This window comes from Ictalurus furcatus, chromosome 8 (assembly GCF_023375685.1).
Source record: "Ictalurus furcatus strain D&B chromosome 8, Billie_1.0, whole genome shotgun sequence".
Taxonomy (NCBI): Eukaryota; Metazoa; Chordata; class Actinopteri; order Siluriformes; family Ictaluridae; genus Ictalurus; species Ictalurus furcatus.
The window spans coordinates 15,913,935-15,931,542 of NC_071262.1; the positions used below are offsets into that span (position 1 = coordinate 15,913,935).

Consider the following 17,608-nt stretch of genomic DNA (forward strand, 5'->3'; position numbering starts at 1 on the left):
ATCGGACACTTAAAACTATGTACTGGTTGGCGCTACATTGTCAGTTACTGCGCCTATTGTCCTGTTTTAGTAGTACACTGGTGCACTTTGTAAAACTGTGTAGAGCTTATTTAGTTGTGTTCTCATGCAGTTAGTGTCTTGTTTTATGTAGCACCCTGGTCCTGAAAGAATGTTTTCATTTCACTGTGTACTGTACCAGCTGTATGTGGCTGAAATGACAAACCCACTTGAACCTGAACAATAGAATATCTTTTTCAGATGTGGTAGAACAGCTGTGCAGCATGAAAGTTCACCTGAGAAATCTACAGGAACTGCATGATGCAAACATTTTAACATAGACCACAATCTCCAAGGACTGTTCCAAACATCTTATGCAATCCATGCCATGAAGAATTCAGGCTGTTTTGAGAGCAAAGGGAGGCTCTACACAGTAATAGTACTGTGTTCCTAATAAAGTGCTCAGTGAGTGTATATTCACACTAGGTAATTATGTTTTGGGGTGTGGTTCAGAATAGGAACCAGTAATTTTATTAGTCGTCCCCTGAAACATAATGAACATCATTGCTACTCAAACCTTAGATGAAATCACACTAAAGAAATGCCTATCAAAACTCAATCTACCACGAAAGTGGTGACTGCACTACCATAATAACAGTACATGCAGAGATTATATATGGGTGATATCAACTTGGTTGAACCAACCACGTTTTGCTCCAAGAGGAAATGAGAACCATGCTCAATGACAATTTAAATAGGACACAAGAAATGCAGAGGGTAAATAGTCTCATGTGGTATAACAAAGGTGGATTTTGTTTAGACTGCATTTATTGTACATTATGTTTTTGTCAGAAGTGCTCGACATGTTAATTCATGGTCCAATCACAAGGGTCTTTTGTGTAATTATTCCAGGACCACAACCCCACCTTTATCAAAAATAATGGTCAAACATGGGCATTATATACATAGTATTCCTGTTTTAGGTGGCTTTAAACTTGCAACACCTTTTCTGAAAAGAAAGGGATACAATCTCATCAGCATGAAAATCCCAGTAAGACACACGGATTCAGATATTTTGTTCACAACTTTTATTATATGAAGTACATAAGTAGATTTTCAAACACCCCACCCCAAATGAAAGTCCATCAACACAGGCATTTTAAACTAGTCAGACATTTCAACTGTGTGTGACCAGCCTACACCACATTGGTCATCATCTTTCACCTCCATGGCAGAAACATAGGGAAAGATGGCATACCAGGTTCAATTTGACCTGTCAAAATACAAAGAAATAGTTTGAGCACTAGATTTGCAAATATGAAAACAGCTCCATTCACAGATTCTTGTTGCCCTCTTGGGTAGAGAGCAGCTCCTGAGTTTCTTGATTTTCCAGTACAGCAGTAACAAAAGTAAATACAGGTTTATGGTGCAAAGGCAAACTCACCAATGCAGCATTATCCTACAGTATCCTGCATGTAGGTAGGAGCAACCATCTTCCAAAGACTGTCCTTGCTGTAAAAAGAAAAAATTAATTAAGGGGGGGGGGGGGGGGGCAATGATTGAATATTTTAATCCCAAGCAATAATTGCCCACAGAAACAGATCTCCAGACTACTGTTTATCTGGAAACTTCTGATTAAATGAAAATGACTCGTTACTGGACCTCTGATACACATGTACTCACTTGAAAGCTTTCCAGTGCCCACTTTTTCAGAGCTTCAACCAGCTGGGCTCAAAACTGAGGAATTACCAAACTCCGTCAGTTTGGTCATTTCTGCAGAAGGGGGAAAAGATAGATATTATTACTTTAACTCAATGAGAATGAGAGAAGTTTCTTAAAAAACAGGCCAAATAATCTGCCCAACCCATTCTGTGATGAATCATCACCATCCCTTCAGGGCATTATAACTGCCATTAAGTCATGGGAGGTATAATGCAAGCTTAGTTTCTTGTTCACCCACACACTTCAACAGGCCAGACCAGGACTTGTTAGAAATACTTAATGCTATGAAAGCTTTTCTGCTACAGTGTAACAAATAGCCAAGTCCTCACAGTGTACCATAAATGTATTGGGACACACACAATCATAACACCGAGATGATGAGGGAAGGGGAATTGATAAGATGTAAGGTAAATAACTGAAGCCACAAACCTTGCTTAATAATGCTGATCTCCTTGCATTTGGTGTCATTAATATCTGGAACTAATGCATCAAGTAAACAGGAACTAAGCCCCACACTCCGGTATGGCCTTAAACTGAAAATTGCCTAAAAATGTTGGATCAAGACAAACTAGAGACGAATATAACCACAGCTTCACACACACAGAACCAAACAATATTCTAATTACCACCTCGGTCATTCACATGATAAAGTTAATTCTGAGTACTAAAGAAATGTTGCAAGTTAAATTGCATGCACGCTCCATCATCTAACAAATACCCGATGTAAAGAGGTCAATCATTCCAGGTGGATCCATACGATGTGATGTCTTATGTATAAAGTATTTCTACAAACCTGAAACCTGGTGTGAATATCCTATGGGCTTTCAGCTGGGTTTCTACAGCTCTGGCGTACTTCTGGAGAATCCAATGATGTAGTAGTGGACACAGCTAAGGTATAGATCCGCCTTATATGATGACTAAAAGTACTGGAACAAAGCTCTAAACATATTTTACAGTAAAGACAACATATCCTTATTTAATAGTTGGGGAGATTTTACATTCCCCACTCATGTGTGTATATATGGTCAGAATGCAAAGAAACTTTGGGCTCATGACCATGTAATGGAAGCACTATGAGTTACTGAGATGCGAACTAAACTCTCTGGTTTAGTCTACCAGCTAATAAAGGCTCATCTAGTGAAAGACATAATAGCTAATAGAGTAAGAACTTTTTATTCATAGAAATACATACAGCGTGCTTGGAACTGATAAACAATATTTAATAGGGCAATAAGTTTTAAGCAGTAATACAATGAGACAGCATTTAAAGGAAGTCGTCTTAATTGTTTTAACTGGAGCAAGGAATAAACTAGACCAAAACCTATGAAACAAGTTCACTGTTAACATCTAGGACAATGTTCATAATAACCACTCAACTATTTAACATGGTGTTAATTAGAAGCTGCGCGTCTGTGTGCGATGAGCGGCCAAAAGGACACGTGACCTCTCAGGCGGGAGTCGCACCCAGCCTGCTCAAATCTAATAACCAACAAGCCTAGTTAAAGCAGATCGAGTTCACGAGGATTAACATGGCTAGTTGATCAAAAAAGTCCCATATTTAACACTTAAAGTAGTAAAAATGAAGATATACAAGATACAATACATATCCTAAAAAGGAAAGGAAAAAAATAACATGCCTAGGCTAACAAAGCAAGTGTACTAATCTTAACTTAATTCAAAAGACAAATCTTGGTTTAAAAAAAATAAAATAGTTTTACGAGGATCCGGAGTAAGAGTCCTATGTATGTCTTGAAGAAATTCCGCCTAGTACCTTAGGGAGGAGGACGATATGGAGGTTTTGAACTTAATCACTGGTGTGAGTGTAAACGCCGTTACTCCCTACACGATTCTCTAGGCTGGGTTAGATCGAAGATTCTTGTATATGGATGTGCTAAATTCACTCGAGTCCTGGGATGAGGGGGAACTTTACTCTATCTATAAAACCCGGTCTTTAATACGAGGCTCCATAACCCCCCCTGCCTCCGTAACCACCACCACCGCCGCCGCCACCTCGGGAGTAAGGAGCGCTGTTTCTGCCCGAGTAATTACCTTTCATGGGGCCGTAGCCCGAGGCCTGTTGGCCGTAGCCGCTGCCAAAGTCATTGTAGCCGTTGCCACCGCCGTAGCCTCCCATTTGGTCCCCGTAGCCGCCGCCATAACCGCCACCGTAGCCTCCTCCGTAGCCGCCGCCATACCCGCCGTCGTTTCCTCCGCCGTAGCCGCCGCCATAGTTGCCTCCGTAGCCACCGCCTCTTCCGCCGCCGTAGCCATTTTGAGGTCTTCCCATGCCGCGTCCTCCTCTTCCTCCGCGACCGCCACCGCCACGACCCCCGGCGCTCTGCATCTCCTGCTTGGTCAGGGCTTTCTTCACCTCCACTTTGTGGCCGTTAATGTTGTGAAACTTGAGCACTACAGCCTTATCGGCCGAGTCGTTGTCTTCGAAGTAGACGAAGCCGAAGCCACGCTTCTTGCCGGTCTCTTTGTCTGTGATCACCTCGGCTTTCTCGACGGCACCAAACTGCGAAAAACAGTCGACCAGATGCTGGTCCTCGATGTCGTCTTTAAGACCGCCGACAAAGATTTTCTTGACCTTTGCGAGGGCTTCCGGCTTTCCAGCGTCTTCCCGAGCCACTGCTCTTTTCAACTCCACGTTGTTGCCATCCAGCACATGAGGCCTAGCGGCCATGGCGGCGTCCGCTTCCTCTGGCGTAGAGTAGGTCACGAAGCCGAAACAGCGGGAGCGCTTCAGCTGCTGGTTTTGCACCACCACGCAGTCGGTCAGGCCTCCGAACTGTTCAAAATGCTTGCGGAGGCCTTCATCGGTGGTCTGAACATTCAGTCCACCGACAAAAAGCTTACACAGCTGACTTTCCATCTCCATGAAGCTGCTTGTTGTGTGCGTGAGCAGATGATCTAAAATGGCGGTCTTGAAATACGGAATAAATGGCGGCAGTCATGTGGGCGGGGCGACTAGTGATGATGTCAGCGATTGCGCTAAACCTGCCCTAATTCATATGCACAGATTCTGAGCAGGAATATTAGTATGCTCAAATAGTATTAATAAATGCCCAGAAGTAAAAACACACGCATGCACTGGAATATACGGAAAAGTATATAAAGACCAAAGGTGTTCGATCCGAAAGTAAGGAAAAATCCCATAATTCCAGTGCTTTCAGAGGCGCGCGGTCAGGTTTGAGAAGATGGCGGACGCGCGTGCACGCAATGCTGCTTTACAGCATGTCTCCATAAGCGAGATCTGCGAACAATAGCTCGACTTTTTCTTATTATATTTAAAGCATTGCAGAAAAAGTACAATGTGTTTTACTGCGTTGCCTTAAAACATATGGAGCTGAAACTTGCACTGAGATTAATTTAGCGCTCTTGGGTCGCTGTAGAAAGACTAGGCACTTTTGTTCCCTCCTACTGAGCTCTATATCTTACCAGTATCACTTGGTTTTCATCAGGATTTGAGAAAACACCACTTAGAATTAAAAAAAAATCTTAGCATTGAGTGTAAATAAAATCATTCTACTAACCTTTTATATGTTTGAAAGTACAGATTGTATTGGCTAATTATAACAGGAAAAAAACAGTAAGGAATGGATGTTTGTGGCATTGTGATGGTTGGGTATATTTTATATATACACGGTTTTTCCAAATAAAATATATAATTATAGAAATCAAGACCAGCTTGTCCTGTGTTGTGTTAACATTCACTGTGAGCTTTTATTCGTAGTTTTTAAACAGGGGACTGAGTAGTTCATACTAACAGAAGCTATGAGACGGAATATACGCAAATTAATCATCGTGTACGTATATGGCTTTTTGTTTGTTTTCCATACTCTAATGCTTTCCAAATAAAATCAAGATTATGTTATATATCTTATCCCACTCCTTTTCTACTTTTTCTCCTTTCACCATTTAATATGCTAGAACTGAGTGAAACGCTACTGTTCTGAGGAACAGTTGGTTGAGAAGTGGGTTTTGTTTGAAGACAAAAGGACAGAAATCAGAAGGTTATGGCGCTGAGGAAGGTTTCGTGGGGGTGAGAACATCTGGCAGCGTTCATGTGGTGCGCATGCGCAGTGCACAGTGCACATTACGACCATTACATCAAAAAATGGCGGCGGCCGTTGAGAATGTTGTTAAAGTGTGAGTTGATTTACAGATTTTTTTCCCCAAATTACAATGAAAATTCGTTGGTTATCTGTATCTCAGAATCGAACAAGTTTACTCTTAAATAATCTGAACGAAGTTGTGTGTTAGTGAAAGAGTATCGAGTTAACTCAATTGACCGATTTAAGCAGTGGCTTGCTAACCGTTTCCATTCATTGTTTTCCAAGAAATAGATAGCTTATTAGCTGTGTACTTACTAACCATAGTTATTGCACATACTGTATTGAACCATTATGGGTTAGAAGCCATTCTGAACACATTTTACTCGCTGCATGGAGTTTTTGTGTTTCATTTGTTTATGATGAACGCTTTCTTGTTAGAGTATAGAGGACCTAGCTGTAGCTATTGTTTGTTAGTTGTGTGTTTAATCGAATAATTGGTTAATTGGCGTCAAACTGCGACATTACGAAACAGCTGGATGTCTTTTTTTCATGCTCTTATTTATTTCCGTCTTGCAATTTGTGTGTTTTGTGCGTTAGTATGGGAGAGCAGTATTATAAAGATGCCATGGAGCAGTGCCACAGTTACAATGCCCGGCTGTGTGCAGAGAGAAGCATTCTCATGCCTTTTCTCGACTCCCAGACTGGAGTGGCTCAGAGCAACTGCTACATCTGGATGGAGAAAAGGCACAGGAGTGCAGGTTTGATATGCTTTTATTTATCCACTTACTCCACCATCTAAATGATTGTCACTTGTTTCCTTACTGCCTTCTTTTTCCTCTGCAAGGTGTAGCACCAGGGCAGCTCTACACATACCCTGCACGCCGCTGGAGAAAGAAAAGACGGGCCCATCCACCAGAGGACCCTGCTTTGGTTTTCCCCCCAATCAAAACAGGTAATCCACCTTACAGCAGTTTTATCTTATCAGGAATTTTAAAATGCAACTCTTTTCCACCAACTCCCATACTTTCTCTCTTAAAGCCGAACTTGAATTGGGATTGAAAAAAGATGGGTTGGGGCCTTTGGATGGAAGCAGCCTGGAGGCTTTGCTAAAGGGAGAACCTGTGGATAAGAGAGCCGCTCCAGAGCTTAGGGGCCCAGAGGAAGAACAGAGTCTGGCAGACATCACAGGCACTGCTGGGGCCAGTAGCCACAGTGGATCCACACGTGTGAGAAAGGTATCTGGTTGATGCGATATCCACCACCAAGCTAAGTTTGGTTCAGGCAACCTTTTCTTCACTTTTGAGTGTGGATGGTTTGCAACAAGTGAATTCTGGTTTGGACTGCACCATGTGTTTAAGTGATCTGCTCCCTGGACCAGGCAGACAGTAATGTGATGGAGTATACATGTCATGTTTCACAGTGACAGAGAAGGGTATGTTTTGATGTGTAAAGGCAGCCGAATGCCTTCAAGTGAAAACATGGAATTTTGGAATAGTTGTTTTTTTTTTTGTTTTGTTTTTTTTAACATGAAAGCAAGCAGTTGTGACTATACCCAAATCGTTGATCAATGTTGAGCAAAAACAGATAAAATAATAATTGCATGAGTAAGTAAACATTAAAATGACAATAAAGGAAAAGTACACCGTAACATTTTGCAAAGATTACTCACACAACAGAAATCTAAAATTGTAGAGTGGATTCTCAGATGAGACGACATTTCATATCACTTTCACACAAACCAGCTTAGAATCAGTGCCGGGTGTGGCCTCAAGCAATCAGGCTAAGTGTGAAAACACCCTAAGACTGTTACAGAGTAGTAGATAAATATTGAGAAAAAAAAATTTCAATGATTGTGTTTTCCTAGAGTCTGTTCTTTATCCACTTGTTTTCTCAGAGAATCCTAGAACCAGAAGACTATCTGGATGACCTGGACGATGAGGATTTTGAGGAGGAGACCCCAAAAAGACGGAAAGGAAAATCTAAGGTAGCTGACACCCGATACACTGCAGCCTAATTATGATTTTCTGATGGAATAAATTTGTCAGAAGCAACAATGAGCTGATGTTCTTTGTCTGTTAGGGTCGTGGAGTTGGAAATGGGAAGAAAAAAACAGAAGCAGCTGCAGCAGCTTTGGAAGATCGTGATAAACCATATGCCTGTGATAGTAGGTTGCTTTCTTCTGGTGTGCTTCTTCTGGTGGCGTTTGTGTGTGCTGGCCCATGTTTATTTTAACATGACAGGTGCATCTCAGAAAATTAGAATATCGTGGATAAAAGTGGATCTTTCACATATTCTAGATTCATTACACATAAAGTGAAATATTTCAAGCCTTTTTTGTTTTAATCTTGATGATTACGGCATACAGCTCATGGAAATCAAAAATCCAGTATCTCAAAATATTAGAATAAAGAATTCATAATACAGAAATGTCGATCTTCTGAAAAGTATGTTCATTTATGCACTCTTGGTCGTGGCTCCTTTTGCACGAATTACTGCATCAGAGCGGCGTGGCATGGAGGCAATCAGCCTGTGGCACTGCTGAGGTGTTCTGGAAGCCCAGGTTGCTTTGATAGCGGCCTTCAGCTCGTCTGTATTGTTGGGTCTGGTGTCTCTCATAGATTCTCTCTGGGGTTCAGGTCAGGTGAGTTGGCTGGCCAATCAAGCACAGTAATACCATGGTCAGCAAACCAGTTACTAGTAGTTTTGGCACTGTGGGCAGGTGCCAAGTCCTGCTGGAAAAGGAAATCAGCATCTCCATAAAGCTTGTCAGCAGATGGAAGAACGAAGTGCTCTAAAATCTCCTGGTAGACGCTGCATTGACTCTCGACTTGAGAAAACACAGTGGACCAACACCAGCAGATGACATGACGCCCCAAATCATCACTGATTGTGGAAACTTCACACTGGACATCAAGCAACTTGGATTCTGTGCCTCTCCACTCTTCCTCCAGACTCTGGGACCTTGATTTCCAAATGAAATGCAAAATTTACTTTCATCTGAAAAGAGGACTTTGGACCAATGAGCAACAGTCCAGTTCTTTTTCTCCTTAGCCCAGGTAAGACGCTTCTGACGTTGTCTCTGGTTCAGGAGTAGCTTGACACTAGGACTGTGACACTGCAACATTTCTGAATTCTAAATTCTTGATTGTAATATTTTGAGATACCTAATTTTTGATTTCCATGAGCTGTAAGCCATAAAAAAAGGCTTGAAATATTTCACTTTGTGTAATGAATGTAGAAAATATGAAAGTTCCACTTTTTTAATTAAATTACAGAAAAAAATCCACTATATTCTCATTTTATGAGATGCACCTGTATGCCTTGTGTCTAGTCTGTGGAAAACGCTATAAGAATAGACCAGGCCTGAGTTACCACTACACCCACTCTCACTTGGCTGAAGAAGAGGGAGAGGAAAAAGAGGAAGCTGAGATCCACACTCCTGCACCACAGGAGGAAACTAAGAGTAAGTCCTATAAATCACTTGATTTCAGTGTCATGCAATGTCCATTAATTACAGTCCACTCCTACCAGCATGAGTAAAAAATTCACAGAACACAAAAAAACATATATATATATATATATATATATATATATATATATATATATATATATATATAATTATTTTTATTTTATTTTTTCTTATTGAGTACTGCAGGTTCTAGTCCTGCTGCACACCTCTAATTAGTAAATAAATAATGTGTACTATGCTACACTGGGGTGGATAAATCAGTAACAGGAGCTCGGGACAAGCAGGTTTCAAGGACGACTGATGGTCTTTTTCAGACTCAGCAACACAGGTATATGGAACCTATGATGGAACTGAGCACAATAAAGTTTGAGCACAATAAAGTTCAGGAGAAAAAGCTGTCTAACACTCCTGCTGCATACAGTCATGCTGGAGTTCAATATGCCAAGACAACATATCTCATAGAGCAGTGGTAGCTGAGTGTTTAAGGCATTGGGCTACTGATTTGAAGGTCTTGAGTTCAAATCCCTGGATCACCAAGTTTCCACTGTTGGGCCACTGAACTCTGATGTGCTCAGTTTTATCCTGTCTCCACTGTAAGTTGCTTTGGATAAAAGCTTCAGCCAATTGAGGTAAATGTATATGTCATAGCTGAAATGTTAGCCAACAACTGACTCTTTCTTGTGGATGCAAAAACCATTTACTGTGTGATAATATACCTGTTTATTTTAGTCTAAATTAATGCAATTAACTAGGAAACATGTACATTATTAAATTGTTATCTCCCACTATCTACTTAGACTAGTCAGTTTCTGGGCAAATATAACCCGGAACTGGTGAGCACATTGGAGCATTTATTTCCCGTGATTTGTTTAACCGCTGTTAAATTATATTATAGTATAATTAGCTATCCCTGTTCAATAAAATGTCTACAAAGCATATTTTAATACAAATTGTTAAATCATACACACAATTTTTAGCCAATGTCCACTTTGTCCTTAGCTCCTAAGAAAGGTCCCAATGGCTTGGCTCCGCCAAATGATTACTGTGATTTCTGCCTGGGTGACTCCAATATGAACCAGAAGACGGGCCTGTCTGAGGAGCTGGTGTCCTGCTCTGACTGTGGACGCTCGGGTATGGCATTTCCCTCTCATCCAATCAAATTGCAAGCCCTACAGAAACAATCTTGTAGTCACTTATTTCAGCAGAGTAATTGTAAAACACTTAGGTTGTTGTTTAGTTTTTGTCACTGGTTATTTCTTAAATTGTTTATTTGTTTGTGTAAGAAAAGCCAAGGACTTCTGTAGCTTGTAATATTTTTGGCATTGTGATCGATGTTCTTTTTAATTCCCACTTGTCTCAGGCCATCCTTCTTGCCTGCAGTTCACAGCAGTGATGATGGCAGCGGTAAAAACATATCGCTGGCAATGCATTGAATGCAAGTGCTGCAACGTTTGTGGCACGTCTGAGAATGACGTGAGTTCAGTGACCTCTTCAGACACTCAGACTCTGTCATGTCTCAATTCCTTCATGTCTTGCATTCAGATGTTAATGTAATTCAATAGGTCTATTTGCACACATTAATGTCCCCAATGTGACTGTATCCTCTTCTGATTGTGCTGATTCAGGACCAGCTGCTGTTCTGTGATGATTGCGACAGAGGATACCACATGTACTGCCTCACTCCTCCTATGTCTGACCCACCAGAAGGTAAATCTCTTTAGACACACTGCAAAACATTAATCCTTCAGGCAATGCTCACTTTTAATTTTTATACATGTTCATTATCAGTGTTAAATTTGCCATCTGTATTTTATTTAGTTTTCATTTTTACACTGAAAATAAAAATATATATATATTAATTAAAAAAACTGTTCAATATTGCAAGAAAGGAAGGAAGCTCAGTGGACTTAAAATTTGTAACTATGGCAATGACTAGTTTTAATAAAACTTGTTTCCTAGAAAATTAATGAATGATTAAAATCTTTACTAACAAAAAATACAATAAGGAATCTGTTACGACAAAAACATCAATTTGGTGTGAAGCCACTTGGTGTCACTAACTGTCCAACTAACATATTCCTTCTTTTTTTTTCTTTGCCCTATTCAATATAGGAAAAAAATCTGTTCTGTATAAATTCTTCTTTAAATGTGTGTCTGATACATTTACTAGTATATTTTTGTAGCCTTACTTGTTCTATATCGGGAGATACTGCTTTAAAAAAAAATATTTAAGAGGCATTTTATAATGGCTGTTGTTAAGTGTTACTTGTGCTTTTCCAATTAAACATAATTGATAGTATATGGGGAAATACACAAAATAGTCTTTGCCTTGAGTCATTGCTGTAGCAAAACAGTTTTCAGTTTGTTTTTAGATGATAGTTTCTGTGGCAGTCTAGCCACAGCTGTAGTAAAACAGTTTTAAAATTCCAGCAGAAGCGCTTTAATACATTGTAATACTAGCAGCCTATACAAATGCAGATATTGCCATATATAAGTTTAATTTTAGTAATACAAAGACAAGGGTCACATCATTTTCACAAGTACTCTTGCTTTTGTCTAATGATTATTCTCATGAGGTCTCCTAATTTAATGCATACTATATTCTAAAGTTGATGTAAATTTGCTGAATCGTTTGCTGGGACTATTGGTAGTGTTACAGTCAGCACTGCGATTATACTGTCATTAACAATAACATGTATTTCATCTTTCACACACACAGGAAGTTGGAGTTGTCGTTTGTGTCTGGATCTTCTGAAGGAGAAGGCTTCCATCTACCAAAGCCAGAATCCTACAGTAGAGTAATCGAATCGACAGGACTGCTCATGAGACAACACATGATCACACACTCCCTTTGATCAAGTTCATACACACCAACTAAATATCCTTTTTACACTACATGATCTAGACTTGGATGTCTTCACAACATCATAATTAGCCTGGTGTGGCACAGCTGAGGAGCTGAGAAAGTGGAGTGGGAAGGAGACCTTTATTTGGCAGCACTTGTGCAGAGACCTTCACTTCACGCCACGGTTGCAGCGTTATTGTCTGACACATTACTACATATATTAAGTGTTTTAAATGATTTGAGCACTAAGGAAAGTATAGAAAGTGATTATTTCCATAATTATCCCTCACTAATGGATATGAAGAGCTGGGTCATGTTATATCTGTTGCCAGATTGTTGTTTTTGTTGTTTTTTTTTTTTTTTCCCTTGCTTGTTTACAGTGCATGTCAGAAGAAATCAAATGGCCTTATTCTGACAGAATTATGGCGTATTTTAATATCTGTATGTATCGAAAGTACACTTTTATTGTTGTTGAGTTTTTCCTTGCAGGAATTAATGGTGCCAAGGTCAACATTCTCAAAAGCATTTTTCCTTCATTCATTTCAGTATTTGACAAACTGTGGAATTTTGTGTCTGTTAGTATTTGGTAATGAATGTGTTATGCTGTCTTATGTCCCTTTTATATTGCCCTTTCTTCAATAAACATACATGTAACACAAGTGTTTATGGTTTAAAATTCTTTTAAACCTGGTTCTATCATGTATCGGCACAGAAACACCTGACTTGAACAGAGTTAACAATATATGCAAAGCAACATGTTTAACCCAATATAGCATTCTCAAAGAGAGTAAAGAAAGCTTTAGTGCTTTTTGATTGTTTGTGTACTTTTCTTTTTGCATGTCCTCCTTCAATGTCAACATCATTGCAACATTAAGCCGCCTTCTTCATTTTTCGTAATCCAAGCTTTTCTTAATTTAATCTGGAGTGACACCTAAACCAAAGTTGATAGTGCATTGTTCAAGAAATCCACACCTTTATGCAAGCAACAAAAATCTTGACGATTGTATAAAAATTGTTCTTTTTAATACTCAGTTCTACGTTCTTCAGCCCTGGACATTGATCCATCATCATCATCATGAACATACAAATTCTTTACATTTGTTCAGAGGAATTTAAAAGTAGGGATATCACTTGCCTGATATACACAGTAAGTCTTTTTTTGTAGTCCATGATGGTAAAAAAATTGTGCACCTCCCCAAAACAGATAGGAAAATAATAATAATTAAAAAATGATGGGTTAAATGTGCAAATCACTTATGATATGCCCATAGGTAAGTTAATGGTATACAATTTTGTAGGCTTAAACATCAATGTTTAAGAAGGCAATGTACATATGAAATAATGTTTTGACTGATGGTAAATTAATTACACTGTGTGTAAGATGTGTGTAATGTTGAGTGATAGTCCATGCAGTTGTGCAACAAGTCTCAAAAACTGCACTTCAAAGAGCAAGGATGTCTCATTTGCTAAATTCCCTTGTGCTTGTATCTTATTAGCTCCCCTCTCTGAGGATGCAAAGAAAGAAAACAAGGAAGTGCAATTAAAAAATGAGAGGAACCCACAGTCTCCAGTGAGTTGACTAACTGTCCTGTGAAAAAGTCCATCTTTTCCCCTTCCTCTGTTCCCTCCACCTGCAGAATAACAAAGCCTTGAAGGTGATTTGAAAGTGCTTGTTGCAGAATGCATAGCAAACTGGGTTCACTGTGCTGTTGATGTAGCAAAGCCAGTACCCCAACTGCCAGAGCCTCTCAGGAACACAGTGCTCACAGAATGTAGACACCAGCACCATGATGTTGTAGGGTGTCCATGTCACGATGAAGGCCAGTAGGATGGCACACAGGGTCCGTGCAGCTTTCTTCTCTCTGATCAGCGACCAGCTACGTGGCTTACGAATTTTCTGTGTCATTGTCTGTGAAAGAGGTGACGCTCCTGTAGTTGTAGTGGGACATTGTCTGAGGGACTGTTGACTGTGTGATTGGCAGTTTGCCAATTGGATATCATCAGAATCAACATCAGAATCATTCAGTAAGTCCATCCTCTTAGTAATCTGAGCAAGAGGAATATATGTAGCATTTTTCTGCCCATCATCACTGTTGAGGATACAGTCTATGCCAGTTTGTGTGGGGCTGTTTACAGTGTGTGATGGAGCTCCAGTGTACTGTATCCTACTCTTCTTCCACCATTCTGCTGTGCACTGGGTGAAGGAGGGACTCAGGGTCCTAATGCTCTCTTCTGGCTCTGGCTGGATGGTTACCTGAACCCTTGTTTCTTCGAGGTCGCTTGCATAGCTGTTACTGGACTGGGACTGATAGTGACAAAAAAAAAAAGAAAATGAAATCTAAAAAAGTTGGTGTAACGTGCCCTAAAATCTACATATTGGTCTTTTTTTGCTTGATCTGGTAATCCAAATTTTCCAATAAATCCATAAATCTAATGTAGAACTGAATATCAACATTTGTTTATCAACAAATAAAGGTAAGTTGAATATCAACTTACCTGTGATGACTTGTTTGAGTCACCCCCACGGGACGCTATTAACCCAGCCAGTTGCCGCGAACGTTTCTCTGTCTCTTGGTACACCCGCCAGTACAGACCCACCATCACACTGACAGGCAAGTAGAAAGCGGCAATGGCTGTCCCAAATGTAATCACAGGCTCAGACAGGAACTGGATTGCACACTGATCCTCAGGCACTGTCCTTTCACCTACTATGTGCTGCCAGAACAATATAGCTGGTGCCCAAAGCAGGAAAGATATACCCCATGCCAGAGCAATAAACAGTGCTGCCCTTCTGTTCGTGCGGCTGACCCGATAAGTCAGAGGTCGCGTGATGGATAAGTAACGGTCAAAGCTAATGACTAGCAGGTTCATAACTGAAGCGTTGCTCGCTACATAATCCACAGCCAGCCACACATCACAGGCCAGACTGCCTAATGTCCAGCGTCCCATCAGGATGTAAGTGGTGTATAGGTTCATTGAGATGGTACCCAGGATAAGGTCTGCCACAGCCAAGCTCAACAGGAAGTAGTTACTGACTGTCCTGAGGAGAGGATTGACCTGGAAGGCAACAATAACCAAGATGTTGCCAATGATGGTGATGGCTGAGAGCGGGACTGTAATAAGAGTGACCATAGCCATCTTCCAGGTGATGATATAACCTCCAAGAGGTGTTGCCGTCACATTTGTTGAACAGGACAGCGAAAACATGGCTGTCGTAACGTTCATCATGATGATTTCCTGGAAGATTATCTTGATTTGCTGGTCTTTAAATGGTTTTCATAGCCACCAGAGCAAGTTCTATTGCTCTGCATTTTTGTGTTACAGTCATCTTGCAACCTATCAGGAGAAATAAGTAGCTTATCAGTGCCAGACAAAAGGTAAGACACAGAATTAGTCAAACATAAATGTAGTCCAATTGTAACAAGGTGAAATGGACACAGAAAGTACTTTTACCTTAAACTCTTATCTAATCACCTAGTAGTGTACTTTGTGATTAAATATTTCTAGTCACTTAACATGGTGCACTATTGCAGAGCTGTGTTATACGAATCACTGCTGTAATTATGACTTGTTTTCTACATTCAATAAATGCATATCACATTACTAGGTATTTCAAATAGCTGTTGAAACACTGTCCTGTTATGCTATCAATACATTGCATGAAAGTACCACTGGACAAAACCTATATCCTGATCAGCTCTGTATATGTGTCATTGTGTTCTATAGTGGGAACTGGTACTGCTATAGAATAGAATCTTGATTGCATTTTAACGTTCTTCTGTGAAATCTCACCTCATAGTTTTGCATAAAACTTTATAAAATCTAGCTGCAAAAATAACAGTTCATTTCCCCTCATTCAGCTACGCATGATCTCGAAGTTTTGAACAAATCTGAAAAATATGAAGGACAAAATACTCCATAATCTCCTACCTCTTGTCCCACGGATGCAGATCCTTCTCCAGAAATGACCAGCTAATCCTTTAGAAGTGTGCTTCGTCATTAACAGTAATCATTTAGAAACACCAGCCACTTGCTCCACCCTTTATGGCAAACTAGTAAGTTCAAATATAAAGGCAGGGAACAAACAGGGTCAATATGGACCATGCTACTCCTATAGCTTTTCCTCCAGTTGTCAATTTGTCGTTAAAGATTGCAGGATCTAAGATTGCAAAATATTTGTCATTCAGTATGTGCAGTTATTTTCACACGTACTGTATTAAAGTTAGAAAAAAAACACACAAATTAAATATAACTCTAAACAGATTTTAAAAAAAAAACATGGTACACTGTTAATGAATGAATGAAAAATTTGAATTGTTGGCAAGTTGTTGTTGTATATAAAATATAAATCACTTCAGGACATGCTGTTACTGGAAAATAATAAACTTTGGGGTGGTACCACCCCAGTTAATACTTCATGTTGTTATTGATTCTTTTTCATTAACAGCACATCTGGTCTTGTTTTATTCTTAATGTTCACCGTCAACTACTCATTTGTATTCTGTCTCATTTGTAATTTGCTTTGGATAAACGTACCAGCCAAATTAATAAATGCTCTCAAAAAACATAATGTATTTTGTTATTTGAAATCTACAGTAGGCATTTGGTGATTTCTTGAACTTATTCATTCATTCGTCTTCAATAAGTTTATTCTGATCAGAGCTGCAGAGGATCTGGACATGAACACTAGGCATGAGGCAAGTAAGGGCACCATGGACTTGAATTAGTATGAATAATAATCCAAGTCAACTTACTGATGAGTCCAAGTTAAATGTATAATAATGAAGTTTTAATGAACTTACCTAACCCAAGAAAAGGGAAAGGAAGTTCTATGGATCCTTCAATAACATTAAAAGAAGCAAAGTGTCATAATCATATAGCAAATTATAGCAAGTCATACGTCTAAGTGTTTGTTACAAAACACTTCATGTGGTTGGAAAATTGCTCCAAATGATGAATGGGAACTAATCAGCTTTGCATACTAGATGGAACTGCTGAGAAGTCCTATTTATCAAAGACCATAGCTGATTAAAAATGACATATCTCTAAATATAACTGGAAGCCTAAAAGAAAAATTTTATAAGTAGCCTACCTTGCCAGTTTTACACCAGGGCTTATTTGTAACATTTTTGTGGTATTGGGCATCATGTATCCATGCAGTGTGAATTACTAAACAACTGAACCAAATCTTCACATCACTTAAGAGAGAGAGAGAGAGAGAGAGAGAGAGAGAGAGCGAGAGAGAGAGAGAGTGTATCAGAGCAGGTGTGTGACGTCACTATTTAAATATTAGTTGCTTTAACTGTATTCATTGAAACACTAACAATGGTCTTAACACTTTAACCTAGTACATATGACCACCTAACTACACAAAATATTGACATAGGTTACATAAGGTTTGGGCAAATACAATCCATATCAATCCTTAACCATGACAAATAAGCAAAAGCGCAAGTGTATAGCTCAGCACCTTAGCGTACTCTGTATAAATAGTATTAGTGCAAAGAGTACAACACA

At 39.6% G+C, this 17,608-nt stretch overlaps 3 protein-coding genes across 4 annotated transcripts; 1 reads left to right on the forward strand and 2 right to left on the reverse strand.

Moving 5' to 3' along the window:
• Nucleotides 1-1,070: 1,070 nt before the first annotated feature.
• On the reverse strand, nucleotides 1,071-4,657 carry hnrnpa0a (heterogeneous nuclear ribonucleoprotein A0a). Its single transcript, XM_053631049.1, has 4 exons — nucleotides 3,769-4,657; nucleotides 1,681-1,770; nucleotides 1,442-1,509; nucleotides 1,071-1,270 (listed from the first exon to the last, which is right to left on the reverse strand). The coding sequence occupies exons 1-2, from the start codon at nucleotides 4,598-4,600 to the stop codon at nucleotides 1,715-1,717; spliced, it is 888 nt and encodes a 295-aa protein (XP_053487024.1). The 5' UTR covers nucleotides 4,601-4,657; the 3' UTR covers nucleotides 1,071-1,270; nucleotides 1,442-1,509; nucleotides 1,681-1,714.
• dpf2l (D4, zinc and double PHD fingers family 2, like) lies at nucleotides 4,656-12,750 on the forward strand. Of its 2 annotated transcripts, XM_053631047.1 has the most exons (12): nucleotides 4,656-5,528; nucleotides 5,653-5,871; nucleotides 6,375-6,535; nucleotides 6,622-6,729; nucleotides 6,816-7,012; nucleotides 7,672-7,761; nucleotides 7,857-7,941; nucleotides 9,109-9,240; nucleotides 10,246-10,377; nucleotides 10,607-10,719; nucleotides 10,872-10,953; nucleotides 11,966-12,750. In XM_053631047.1, the coding sequence occupies exons 2-12, from the start codon at nucleotides 5,798-5,800 to the stop codon at nucleotides 12,046-12,048; spliced, it is 1,257 nt and encodes a 418-aa protein (XP_053487022.1). In that variant the 5' UTR covers nucleotides 4,656-5,528; nucleotides 5,653-5,797; the 3' UTR covers nucleotides 12,049-12,750. The 2 variants fall into 2 exon arrangements, with proteins under 2 accessions (XP_053487022.1, XP_053487023.1); XM_053631048.1 differs by lacking the exon at nucleotides 5,653-5,871 and having other exon boundaries at nucleotides 4,656-4,861.
• A 149-nt stretch (nucleotides 12,751-12,899) lies between these two features.
• chrm1a (cholinergic receptor, muscarinic 1a) lies at nucleotides 12,900-15,365 on the reverse strand. The gene is made up of 2 exons (XM_053630669.1): nucleotides 14,588-15,365; nucleotides 12,900-14,429 (listed from the first exon to the last, which is right to left on the reverse strand). Exons 1-2 carry the CDS (start codon nucleotides 15,317-15,319, stop codon nucleotides 13,671-13,673), a joined length of 1,491 nt encoding a protein of 496 aa, XP_053486644.1. The 5' UTR covers nucleotides 15,320-15,365; the 3' UTR covers nucleotides 12,900-13,670.
• Between the last annotated feature and the right edge of the window lie 2,243 nt (nucleotides 15,366-17,608).

Excerpts from the sequence above, each read along its gene's own strand:
- hnrnpa0a (XM_053631049.1), bottom strand. The coding sequence starts at position 4,600 with ATGGAGATGGAAAGTCAGCTGTGTAAGCTTTTTGTCGGTGGACTGAAT. Across the intron at positions 1,771-3,768 it reads GGGCTACGGCCCCATGAAAG|AAATGACCAAACTGACGGAG; the intron begins GTAATTACTCGG and ends CCCCTTCTGCAG.
- chrm1a (XM_053630669.1), bottom strand. The coding sequence starts at position 15,319 with ATGATGAACGTTACGACAGCCATGTTTTCGCTGTCCTGTTCAACAAAT. Across the intron at positions 14,430-14,587 it reads ACTCAAACAAGTCATCACAG|ATTTCATTTTCTTTTTTTTT; the intron begins GTAAGTTGATAT and ends CAACTTTTTTAG.
- dpf2l (XM_053631047.1), top strand. The coding sequence starts at position 5,798 with ATGCGCAGTGCACAGTGCACATTACGACCATTACATCAAAAAATGGCG. Across the intron at positions 6,536-6,621 it reads GAAAAGGCACAGGAGTGCAG|GTGTAGCACCAGGGCAGCTC; the intron begins GTTTGATATGCT and ends TTCCTCTGCAAG. Across the intron at positions 10,378-10,606 it reads CTCTGACTGTGGACGCTCGG|GCCATCCTTCTTGCCTGCAG; the intron begins GTATGGCATTTC and ends CACTTGTCTCAG.